The sequence below is a fragment of the Macadamia integrifolia genome, chromosome 5 (assembly GCF_013358625.1).
Source record: "Macadamia integrifolia cultivar HAES 741 chromosome 5, SCU_Mint_v3, whole genome shotgun sequence".
In the NCBI taxonomy this organism is placed as follows: Eukaryota; Viridiplantae; Streptophyta; class Magnoliopsida; order Proteales; family Proteaceae; genus Macadamia; species Macadamia integrifolia.
Window position 1 is genome coordinate 8,757,677 of NC_056561.1, and position 13,384 is coordinate 8,771,060.

Genomic DNA, 13,384 nt, shown 5'->3' on the forward strand with positions numbered 1-13,384 from the left:
TGGCTGAGGTTGGGCTGGGCGAAGTGATGCTGGTATAAGTAGTTAGTTGTCACTGAGTTACTTTCAACAACCACTATATCCATATCAACATCAACCATATATATTTATATATATATAGCCTTTTACTACTACTGTTTCCATATTAGCAAAGATCTTTTAATTCTTTCTCCTGCAACCTTGGAATATTAGTTCATCATGGGCAAGAATTGGGTGTAGTTTGTGAACTCAGGTTATCAACAATCCTGCTACCTTCTTTGTTTCTATGGATGGATGAGAACAGTCTGGTCTGGTGTATTACATTTTAAGAGCATTCCTCCAAAGAACTTAAGTGTTGACATCTATTTCAGTGCCTCTATTTCTATATTTTTCTAGGAGGTGATGTAGTAATCTTGTTTCCACAAATGGAATAAAAAAAAAATCCTGCTTGATGTTCTGCAGATGACTTTCTCCAAACAATTGGAATCATGCTTTAGCTAGAATTTAAACAATTAGACCAATGTGTTTGTATCCTATGAAATGAATCTACAGACCAAAGTGTTTTACCTACGAAATGAATCTGCAAAGAGAAACCCTGTCCCTTAGAAAATACCGTATATTTGCAGAGAAGTAAAAAAGAAACAGAATCTAAGCCAAAATGTATGGCGAAGTATCAAACTCACATGCAATGCACCTTTGCAACCCTCAATCCTAAGCTTTGAGAAGCAGAACATTACATGCCACCATTGACCTTTATTAACACATTAGAATTTCAGATACACCTAAATTTTGAACATTTTTTAGGAACGTTGGAAACTCTCAAAAATGAAATGTTTTCGATATCCCCTCAAGGATAGTTAGACTGTTGAATAATTTACATAGCCAGGTTACTTGGATAAGTAGGTCAAGATACGATATTTTGCTTGATTAGGCCTACTCTCAAGTCATGATTTCCCTTTTCTCTACTTTTGCCTTCAAGCCAAAGTATATGTTTTGCTTGTGGGATGATTTGTAAGGCTTTTTATGGTAAATATAAGAGAACGAACAAATATGTTTTGACAGAACCTGACCTCAAATTCTTTACTGAGTAGTACAATGAGATGGTACACAAGATTTATATTAATGATTGTTTGACTCAACATGATCTGATTGTTCAAAAGATTTGATTACATGGTTGATTTACACGGTCTAATCAACCATTAAGAATGTCTTAAGAGGTTGCCAAATGGTGTACAATTGACTTGGTGTTAACAGTCAAAATAAATTCCCCTGATGCAAGGGACATTTGTGAATAGAGATGGTGATGACATGGCAACTGATTAGGTCTACTTGAAGCGGTGTGCATTAGTTTGGACACCAAGAAGCATTAAGGAAAAATGAATTGCAGATATCTAGGAATTCTTTCTATATGCCTAGGATCATAGCTGTCACGAAATCTAGATGACTCGAGGCATTGGAGTATGTCCAGACAGAAGGCGACACCAACAAGGTGACCAAGGCATCCAAGGCACACGGACACCTTGGCGTCGCATTGACAACTATGCCTAGGATACTTTCCTGGTGTTATAACTATTCATAAATTACCTGTAAGAAAGAAAAATGATTAGACTGCTGATCTATCAATTTATCAAGCCACTTGAACTTCTAATCTCATTTTTAAGAAAGATGTCTTTTAAAATTTTAAAAAGGAGCTAGTCTGCCTTATATTATTCTGGATCAGTGAATTTTATACTAGTTAATTCTCATTCTTCTAAATAAAGTCACCATATGATTTCCATGATCTATTTCAGAATATGATGCTTTAGATAATTGAGCCAAATTGGAAAAGAATGAGATGTCTCCTATATGTGGAGCTTTATGTTTATATCCAGTTGTCTTCTTTAAGTTACCCCTCATAACTTTCCTAACCCCTTCCAAAAAAAAAGTCAATGAAAGGAAGAAAAGAGACCTCCCCCCTTCCCCCCCCCCCCCCCAAAAAAAAAAAAAGTTAAAAAAAGAAAGGAAAAGAAAACCCAAAGGGAAAGGTGGTTATGGAGCATTATGTAGCATAACTTCATGTACTTTTTCTTCTGTATCCTTCAGAATGATGGCACAGGACCATATACTGGAGATGGATCGGTGGACATTAATGGAAAGCCTGTATTGAAGCAGAACACTGGAAACTGGAGAGCATGCCCCTTTATTCTGGGTATTCACTGTTCAATACTGGTTTTTGCATATCTGCTAGAGTCCATTATTCCTTTGACACTTGAAAACAAAATGCAGGTACCGAATGCTGTGAGCGCTTGGCATACTATGGAATTGCAACAAATCTTGTTACTTATCTCACGAACAAGCTACATGAAGGAAATGTCTCTGCTGCCAGAAATGTTACGACTTGGTCTGGCACATGCTACCTTGCACCCCTCATAGGAGCCGTTATAGCAGATTCATACTGGGGAAGATATTGGACAATTGCTGTGTTTTCCACAATCTACTTCATTGTAAGTGTATATTGGAATTTTGTTTATTTTTGGTTAGTTTAATCTTTTGACTGACATGGGATCTTTAGTTCTTGCATATATGTATAAGATGGATCTGAGCTTAAAAATTTATTTTCTTAACCATTCTGTTTAGAGATTAGGTGCAGATGGCTACAAGGTGTAGTAAACTAGGATTTGAAATCAGTACCTGCCAAGTTGAAGAGAGAGAACAATGGGAGAAGAAGAGAGTTCTAAACCCACGATAGGTTTAGTGCTTCTATCGTGGTCTGCCAATTAAATATTTATACTAACAAGCAAAATCAAAGTCAGACTCTGAGTGGGTCACAAAACACACACAACTTATCTTACGATACTCCAATTAGAAAAACTAAAGAAGGCCAAACACATCACAATGGGGACACTCCCTTATTGTGACCAATCACAGTACATATCTCAACACAATGAATTAGGACAAAGTTATACTTAATATAAACAAGAAAGGGGGAACAGGCTACAAGTCAGAAAACAGCACATGTATTGTTCTGCTAGAAATCTCCATCTTAATTTAGGGTTTATCCTGTTGAGGGGTGGGGCCCACACCATTTGAATGAGTTTTTGGGCCTTTCATGGGATCTATGGATTTTTAGGTTTATTGAGGAGGTTGTACCTCCAACACCCTCAAGTTACTTATCATCATTTTATTTTCTCAGTTTACTCATGATATTAATTTTCCTCTCTACATTTTATAGACAGCTGACTGCGTGCAATTCTGTGTAGGGAATGGGTACTTTGACCCTGTCAGCTTCAGTTGCTGCCTTCAAACCTAGTCCCTGTGTTGATTCTGTTTGCCCAGCTGCTACTCCAGCTCAGTATGCTGTTTTCTTTTGTGGTCTATATCTGATTGCTCTTGGGACTGGTGGAATCAAACCTTGCGTCTCATCCTTTGGGGCAGATCAATTTGATGACACTGATCCAATAGAGAGAGTGAAGAAGGGATCTTTCTTCAATTGGTTTTACTTCTCTATCAATATTGGGGCTCTTATATCAAGTAGTTTTCTCGTTTGGATTCAAGACAATGCAGGTTGGGGACTAGGGTTTGGCATTCCTACTCTTTTTATGGGCCTTGCCATTATAAGTTTCTTTTCGGGCACACCCTTATATAGATTTCAGAAGCCAGGAGGAAGCCCTCTTATGAGAATGTGCCAGGTTGTGGTTGCATCTTTCCGGAAGTGGAACTTGGAGGTCCCTCAGGATATTTCTCTGCTGTTTGAACTACCAGACAAAACCTCTGCAATTGAAGGGAGCCGTAAATTGGAGCATAGTGATGAACTCAAGTATATTCCTTTACTTATTCTACCCCCCCTCCCCCCTTTCCAAAAAAAAATAAACACTCTTCTTGGTTTAGGAAAATTAAAAAATTCTCGATTCATTAGTTCTAATATTCTGTTTGCTTTACATTTTAGTTTTATAAATCAGTGCAACTGCTTATGAACTTAGTCTTCGTGGATTTTCAGGACCGTTGATATTAGTCTGTTTGACATGCAAGACCATCCATTCTTAGGAGTTAGATTCTGCCCCCCACCCCACCTTTTTTTTCATTTCTGTAAGAGAAATGATTGATAGTAATGCAGTTCGAGGTTCTAGAAAGAATCTGGAGCCAAAAAACTGCCACATTCCGGGATTGGAAGTTGAATCAATGAAAGGAATAGAAGAGTGATAGGAGAAATTATATAGCTCCGCAACTGGTGGTCAGATTAAGCCCAAATTCTGCTCAAGCACCAAGATGTTTCAGGCCTATCAATCTATATAAGAATCTTGGATATGAGAATTCAAAATAGGTATGAAATCCTGTGATGTGGATCCAAATCACCTAAGGATAGGGTTTAGAATTCCAACTTGAAACCAGAATCACAGTGAAGGAGAAGAAACCAGGTTCAAGCAAAATTTTATAACAACAGATCAAGAAGTCAGATCTTGCTGGAAGTCTGGTCGAAGGCTATGTAGGCACTAGGAAACAGACTTTCAAAAATTGAAAACACTCCGACAGCCTGATTAGAAGATATGGAAGTATCCTACATTCCTACTGTGAATAGGACACTCAAGAACAGAGTTCAGAACCAATTTCAGCAACTCAGGATTTAAAATAGTAGTAACAATGATCTGAATTGATAAATAAGTGATGTTCATGTTCTGATACTAACAGAAAACCCATATCAGAATTTCATACCAGATTCAAAATTGCAGATTTCAGAAATCCTAATGAGAAAAGGACTCCTGAAAATCAATGTAAAAATTGGATCTTGAGTACTGTTTCTTAGAACAGAACAGTTAAATATGAAATTTAAGATCAAGAAACACAGCCAACAAAATGACATGAACTAAGAACCAAATTTGAAAGTATGCGAAGGATGTAGAGGATCTCGGACTGGAATTAAGAAACAGAGAAGAAATAACAGACTAAAATGATGAGCTTCAGTTGATGTGGAATTAAGTGTAGGAAATAGAGATCATGAATCCACTTGTTCAATCCGGAATCCACCAGATTACCTAGCTAAATCCAGAACAAGGAACCTGCTACTGAAACCAGAGCAGCACCACACCTGAATCCACATATGAAAACATCCATAATCCACCAGAGCTATCATGAAATCCACAGACAAATTGAGATTCTTCTTCATTCAACTTCGTGTCTACTGTCTAGGGCTGTAGCCCTTGCAAACTTATATAGAAGACTCAAAACATGAGTCAAACTAAGCCTAATACTCCTCCAACCCATAGCTTACCTTGGAGGTAGTCTACTACTACTATAACTCAGCCTGAAATAAAGGAAAACAGCTTTAAACAAGGCTGGACTCATAGTGACAGCTTAATTAAAACACTAAAATGACAAATAAAATAAAGAAATTAGATACTTAAATTAAACTAATAAAGTAAATTCCGTTTTCCTGCCTCCTGTCCATATTTTAGGCTAATTAAAGTAACCTGTTACAATGAAAACCCATTGGACCAAAGGCCCAAATATGTAAGCTAGCCTAAGGCCTATTTCCACCAAAATAAGCCCACTTTTATTTGCATCACCCTGTTTGCTTAGTTCCAAGCTATGTTCGAGAACTGAGAAATTATAGCGAGTAGGGATGATTAGATCTAAGGAGCTACTTAGATGTGGTGTAAACAGAATCCTTAAACCAGATTTTGATTCTCATAAGTAATGTCCAGCAAGAAACAAGCAGAATACTAAATTCGATTTGATGGATAGGAGAAAAAGAGAGAGAATATAAGAAATCAGAACCAAGGTTCAAAAACTTGCATTTCAGTCTCGTTTTGATCTGAACAAAATTAGGAAATTATGCATTTTTTCTGTGAGTTTTGTTTGGTCATTTCGGGGGGCAAATGGCCGAAATGACTGAAATTATGGTACTTCTGGTTTCGCCTCCTTTTTCATCTTGGGCATTTCAAAATCTTGAACTAAGATTGGAAGTAAAAGAAGAAAAAAAAAAAGGGATTGAATACATTGTTTTAAAATTCAGAACTTGAAGAAGAAGAGGAGAGAAGCAATTGGACAGATCTGGAATACCAGTCCTGTATGCATAATAGCTTAACAACTCAAAAAACTTCAAGTTCTATTAACAAATGTTTTTTTTTTTTTTTTTGGTGTGGGGTGGGGTGGGGGGCCACGTATACATATATGTAACCTTTTGAAATTGCTAATTAAACTCGTAAAAGGACTCCTAATCACTCTCACACATTGACTTTCAATAGACTTAAAACAAAGCTATATCTAGCTAATAAGTGTCTACACTTAAGACACTAATCTTGTATATTAATTTTGATGCCACTTTATGGACTTATTATTAAAGCCCATTACAGTTAATAACCCGCTAAAAGTGACTAAAGACCCATAGAACCCATAACTTAAAGACACTAATCTGGTGTACTAACTTCAATGCCACTTTATGGACTTATAATTAAAGCCCAATACAATAAATAACCCATCAATAAGCGACTGAAGGCCCATAGAACCCATCCATGGCCCCAAATATAGCCCTCCTAGGCCCAATTGGGCAGTCTTCACTGCATCATATGGTCTACGAATAAAATATCAACTATTTATTTGTTAATTTTTTTACATCTATACTTTTCCTTTATTAATTTACTTAATTTTTGATAGTAATGTCTATTGAATGCATTGTACATATTTACTACTCTATTCTAGTCATGAAGATGAATTTATTCCCCCTCTTCACCCACTATCCCATCCCCACCATGAGGGCTAAACGAAGAAAAGAGAGAAATCTAAACAAGCAGCCTATAACAATCAATGGATCCGGTTTAGATCCGGATCCAATCTCAATCCAATTCAATCATAGCAACTCGGTAAGGCCTGGTCTAATCTGATTAACATACATTTAGTTGTTTAGTATCTATATTAACATTACATGCATAATGTTAATTTTTTTGTGTAGAATTTTTCAATAATTATGGTTATTCTAATATGGGCTGAATGCCTGAACATACTCTCTCAGTGTTCTCCTTTTGTTTTTCTCCAAAAGTGTATGTTATAAGGCAAAAATGCAGGCCCAGCAGATTCAATAAAATCATAACCAATTGTATGGCATTAATAATTGGATTGGATCAGATTTGAAGTGGATATCTGAATGCTCTTGAATTTGAATCACTAAAAGTTATCAAATCATATAATTACCTTTATGGATTCGGATGGGGTCAAGGGTGATCCAGCTTAAGTCTGACCTGTTACAGCCCTAAAGCAGCCCCACCGTGTGAGAATAGAAAAGAAAAGAAAAGAAAAAAAGAATTCTTGCCCTTTTTTTGTCATTATATTTTTCCCCTGAATTTAAAATACTTTTAACTCTTGTTGACTATATTTTTAATATACTAATAAAATGTCATAAATATCTTAAGAATGTTGAATCAACATTTTGGAATCTGTTATTGCTTGGAATTTCGTTTCTCGTAAGACTGACATTGATACTTATACCTGTAAGATCTTGACAACTTAGTTCTTCCACAGGTGCCTGGACAAAGCTGCCGTGGTGTCAGATCTAGATATTCGACAGGGGGACTTATCCAATCCATGGAGGCTCTGCACCGTAACACAGGTGGAAGAACTGAAGATTCTGATACGCATGTTTCCTATCTGGGCTACTGGAATAGTGTTTTCTGCTGTTTATGCTCAAATGTCCACCATGTTTGTGGAGCAAGGGATGGTTATGAACACCACTGTTGGTTCCTTCACCATTCCTCCAGCATCATTGTCAACATTTGATGTAGTCAGTGTCATTGTGTGGGTGCCAATGTATGACAGGCTTCTTGTTCCACTTGCGAGAAAGTTCACAGGTAAGGAAAGAGGATTCTCAGAGTTGCAAAGGATGGGCATTGGCCTCTTCATATCAATTCTATCAATGACTGCTGCTGCAGTTGTGGAGATTAGGCGGTTGCAAATTGCAAAATCGCTTGACTTGGTGGACGAAGACGTGGCTGTTCCTATGAGTATTTTATGGCAGATACCTCAGTATTTTTTAGTGGGGGCCTCAGAAATATTTACCTTCATTGGACAACTCGAGTTCTTCTATGATCAGTCTCCTGATGCCATGCGTAGTCTATGTAGTGCTTTGTCACTTCTCACAACTGCATTGGGAAATTACCTTAGCTCCTTCATTCTGACCATTGTGACAACAGTAACAACCAAAGGTGGACAGCCTGGGTGGATACCCGATAACTTGAACGAGGGACACCTTGATTACTTCTTCTGGCTCCTAGCTGGTCTCAGCTTCTTAAACTTGGTGGTTTACTCCTTCTGCGCCGGAAGGTACAAATGCAAGAAGGCTTCTTAGAATCTCCTAAATAGAATGTGTTGCTACTTCAAAACAAGTCCAAATCCATTTACTGTACATATGGTCATTGCCATTTCAAATTAACATCCAGGTAGAATCTGCAAATATTGCTGTTCATTTTGTTGATGGCTTGACAAGAATTTCTTTTTCTTTTTCCCACTCTGGATGTAATTCTACAGTTATGTATCTCTTTGCTAAAAATTGTTTATCTTCAAAGGAATAATGTTTTCTTATGTTAATTTGTTAAGATTATTGTTGTAGTCTGTATTTTGTCACTTTTGCTCTTTTAGCAATCGGAAAATGGATCAAACTAGTGATTGAATGGTGCAAATTTATACGACCATCTATAAGCAGAATGCCAGTAAAAGAGGCCTTCACGCACTAGTCAGGATCATCAATTGACTGATCTATGCTTGTTTTCGATTTGTGAAAATGGTTTCTGTGAGTGAGCGTGGCCCTGTGCTCAGACACATTGGTGGGGGAGGGGACTGAAATGACCCACAACCACCTATGAAATGAAAAATGCCTCCCCACTTGATGATTCCTGGTCTGAAAAGAAAGCTGAAATGGCATCAAATATCAGTATCAGATCAACTGAGGCTGATACTGATACTTAGCTGAACCCATAAGGTTCTTATTAAGGCAAATCTATTAAAAAAATTAATTTATTTAGGAGAAAAAATGCTACTTGTAGTGTTTCATACATCTAAAGTTTAGACACATGGGGAAATAGAGCCGGGGCATAGATATTTTTTCATAGTCTAGTTTCACTTCCCCATATGTCTGAGCATTCGGAACACTAGCAGAAAGGGTTCCAATTCCAATTCCGATCAATTCAAATCGGTTAATTCTACTTACTTGAACCATGATACCAACCCACACCGGACTAAACCCTAAAGCAATTAATTAGACAACAATTGCAATCTCTACAATATCAATTTATCATAAAGATGCTTTAGTTGATTGGGCCACCGACTTATGGTAAAGTCTATAGCTGATATGATCTTCCATCCCTTACCCAAAAAAAAAAAAAAGAATTTAATAAATTTTGCTTTCCCATAAGATAAGATAAACGTTGCTTTCCACACTGCTGTGGCCTACTTGCCATTTTCCTCCATTAAATTTCACCAGCTTTCTTCACAGATAAGTTAAGAATTTAAATATACAAAATGTTACTTTCCCCAAAAATGAGCTGGAGCGCACTACAGAAAACTTTAATAAAATGGAGAACCCTAGAAAATGAACTCGCACCTCTTACTTCCATTCCCAACAATGATTGAATCTCTTGCTTCCAATGTCATGCAACTGGCTTTGATCATCCAAAAGGAAATCGAGGAAGAGAAGAAGCAAATCAATGATGAATGGATTCAGCTTTGGTTTCAAGATCTACAAGACGATGTATCAGATGAGTGGAAGAAATCAGAAATAGAGGGAGTAGATGATTCTCACGTCCTTGCTAAGAAGGTATGCTTCATCTTCTTTTCTGCTTGTTTTTGTTTCGAGAAAATTGTTTTCCATCTAAAGGAGATAAAAGAGAGACCAGATGAGAAAAGTAGCTCCTTGGTTGATTTCTCAGAGGTATTTGGTCACAATATGGATAAAGATATCATAGTATGTAAGTTGCTGATGGTTCTTCAAGATCTTGTCAGTTCTATTGTTGGTATTGTTGGTATGGGTGGTCTGGGTAAAATTACACCTGTCCAACTTGCTCAATGACCATGAGATAAAAAAAATATTAATAGAAAATCATTTCCTACTCATGCTAGATGATGTGTGGAATGAGATAGTAGGAATGGTATTCATTAATGGACTCGTACAAATGTACTGTACTACTTGTGCTAGACGATGTGTGGAATGAAGATCCTATGAAATGAAGATCATTGATGATTTCTTTTACGACACTACTTAATAGAGTATAATTATTGTCACAATGTGTAATGAAAGAGTATGATCATGATAGAGGTTGGAATTATTGATTTATAAGAATTGTTAGTCATTGTTGAATTATTTCGTTTTATTGGAAGAATAAGAAGAAGGGCATGGTCATTTGAAATAAATTGATCTGAGAATGGAGAGTTGTAAAGGATTGCCTCTTTCGATGAAGGATTTAAGAAATTGTGTGCTTCAAAAGGTCAAAACATGATTATCAAAATATTATTACAAATGTATGATCTTATCCATGATTTTGCAAAATTATTAGTATAAAATGAATGTGTTTGATGTTAAAGAATACTATCGCCCAAGAATGCAATCATAGTATAACTTGACATTTATGTTTATCCGTTAAAGAGATAAGTATGGTACATTTCATTTGCAAGGCAAAGAAGTTTTGGAGTACTCTTAAGATCCGTTTGTTTTGATGTATTTCATCATTTAACATATGATGACACTGGATTCGAGTGATACTTATGGCAAGCAACAACTTCAGCCCCAAGGAACAATGGAGGTAGAAGTGATGAAGTCAGCATATTGTCATGAGCATTACTCCACTTTTCTCTCTCTCTCTCTCTGACTTTCTTATTGTGACTCTAGTGAGAACGGCTCTTTGTAATAGCTTGTCATTATACTGGTTATTCTCCCTTTCCATTATACATTTGTACTTTGTACTTGTAGAAGAATAAGTGAATGATTTTGCATTTTGTATTTTGTATTTTGTAATATGTTGTAAGAGCTTCAGTGTGAGTTTGAGGTCCTCTAGTTGTGGGAAAATCCTCCAGTAACCTGAAGTGGTGATCTTTTATTTTTAAGTGATACTTTCACACTTTACTTTTTTTTTTTTTTTTTTTTTTTTGCCTTCACTTTTTGAGCTGAATCTAGAAGCAAACACAACACCGTAAAGTTGTGATGGTAATACCAAAAAAAAAACTTATTAATTTTCATTCTATACCTTTTCTCCTTTATCAGTATGTGGAAGAACATCAGTCCTAAAAGTGAAATAATTGTTGAGGACTTTGAATGAGATGAAGCTACAAGGCTTGATTCAAAATAAGGGAAACATGAAATTTCTTCTTTCTCCCTTTGGACTTAAATTTGCTGAGAATATAAAGATGTTTCTTTGTTGAACCATGGATTGTTAACTAAATCTTTACTTTCCTGCACATTGTCACAAGTATCCAGATTAAATGCTTAATCATGGTTTGTGAATGGTGTTGAATCAAAACTTGAACCTTATCTAACCTTTTGGGCTTTGTTACGCATCTCTACCAACCACAAGCATGTTTTGGAGTGTTTATGAGAAAGGGATGTGATGAAAGTAATCGTTTGAATTTGAGAATGGTCACTCCACATAAAAGCCATTTAGGTCATTAGGACTATCTCTTTAGGCTTCCTTTGGTCACTAAAGGAAATTTAAGAAAAGAAAAGTGAAAATTTCAAACCTAATAAAGAAAATTTTGTAATCATTACCTCAGACGGTTATATTGTTGCATTTAAATTTCTTAGATTTACACAAAAAAAAAAAAAAAAAAAAAAACAAACAAACAAAACAAAAATATCATTATTACAAATGATATAAAAAAATGAAGTAGTTTGTACAATCATATTATATTATATTATTATTATTATTATTATTATTATTTTATTTTGCTAACGATGAATATCCACCTTTGGCCGGATTAGTCCCAAGGGTCCATATCGACTCCCTATAACCTCATGGAATAGATTATTACTGGGGTTGAATGAGAACCATTTAATTTTCATTGAGAGTAGTGAAGAGCTTTAAATGCCCTCTGTGTGAGTGGCCCCAATGAGGTAAGGATTTGAGCTCAAATCCACAAGTTTCCTGAGGCGAAGGTCCATTGTCAACTCGACTACACAATTAGAGTTATACATTCATATGAGGAAATGATTACAATAGTTTCATTTTTTAGGTTTGAAATTTTTCATTTTCCTTCCCTTCAATTTCACCAAATAGAGATCTCAGGTTTTCTCAATTTTTCTATCACTTTAGTTTTCTACCTGAGAGTTTCTGCAAGAATTTACAAGTTTTATGTGTTCACATCTTTCTATATGGACTGTTTAAGGATCCTACAAAAGAGATTACCCCTCTTTTTTTTTTTTTCTTAGGGGGTTGGGAGGGGGATTTATAAAGACAGAAGACATTAAAATAAAACTTAACTTTTACCCAACCAAACTTACTTTGTTTTAGATTGAAAAGAGTGAAAATTGTCCATATATATATACATGGTTGGAATTATATCTCATATGATTACTATATTTTTGCTCCATTGAATAGATGATTGGCCTTTTAATTGTTGGACAAATGAGGAGCTCTTTAAATAAGTTACAAGTCAAAATTGAATCTTAACCAAATGATGTACCATGTATGAAGTTTTGCTTATTTTTGTTGAACGGTCTTGATTATATATTCAGATACTTCCATACAATTTTGCTTATTGAAACAAAATGTAGAAATATGTCAAAAAAAAATTTTTATTATTATTATTATTATTATTTTATGTCAAGAAAATATGTCAAATTAGAAGCATGGATGGATGCATTTAAGATAAAGTTGAAACATTATAAATGAATATATGGAATAGAACTTTGTTAAACTAGGAGTAAAAATGGAATGATTAATATAAATTATAAGGAGATACCTTATAGCTAGGTTAAATCATGAATAAAAAGTAAAAGTTAAAATATTTTAAAGAATGATTAATTGTAAAATCAGAAAAACACTAAATAAGAAATAAAAAGATATAATATATAAAAAAAATGATTTAAGAAGACCTTTGAATGCACAAAGAAGGGATGATTACTGTAATGGAAGTTGATGGAACTAAAAGAAAAAAAAAGGCCAAAATGATTAAGATGAGAGTTAAGAAATGATACCAAAAACTTAAAAGAAAAAAAGGAAAAAAAAAATTACTTCCATTCTAGCCAAAATAGTTGAAATAATTCATTTTACAAGCAAAAATGGAAGAAATGTTATTTTGCAATTTTTTCTTGAGTGTTTAAGCAATTTTAATTTGTTTTAGTCATAGTGACTAAAACAGAAAGTCAAACATATTTCATACAATTTATCATTTCTTACTCTCCATTGATCCAACATGAAAAATTCAAAGGTATTAAAAAATGAAAAAAAAAAAAAAA

At 35.2% G+C, this 13,384-nt stretch overlaps 1 protein-coding gene and 1 long non-coding RNA gene across 3 annotated transcripts in view; both read left to right on the forward strand.

Annotated features, from left to right (window-relative positions):
• LOC122079391 (protein NRT1/ PTR FAMILY 8.3-like) overlaps positions 1-8,523 on the forward strand; it is a 9,077-nt gene extending 554 nt beyond the window's left edge. The window contains exons 2-6 of one of the 2 annotated variants that reach the window (XR_006140426.1): positions 2,059-2,164; positions 2,242-2,459; positions 3,216-3,772; positions 7,468-8,392; positions 8,446-8,523. Coding sequence is in view for 1 of the 2 variants with exons in the window: in XM_042645812.1 (XP_042501746.1) it covers positions 2,059-2,164; positions 2,242-2,459; positions 3,216-3,772; positions 7,468-8,290 (1,704 nt within the window). In the remaining variant the exon portion in view is untranslated. Of the gene's footprint in view, positions 1-2,058; positions 2,165-2,241; positions 2,460-3,215; positions 3,773-7,467 lie in introns of both variants that reach the window. The other variant, XM_042645812.1, reaches the window with a different exon arrangement.
• Positions 8,524-9,403: 880 nt separating this feature from the next.
• Positions 9,404-11,037, forward strand: LOC122078453. Its single transcript, XR_006140073.1, has 2 exons — positions 9,404-9,754; positions 10,609-11,037. It is a non-coding gene; the product is annotated as an uncharacterized LOC122078453 (long non-coding RNA).
• Positions 11,038-13,384: the final 2,347 nt, after the last annotated feature.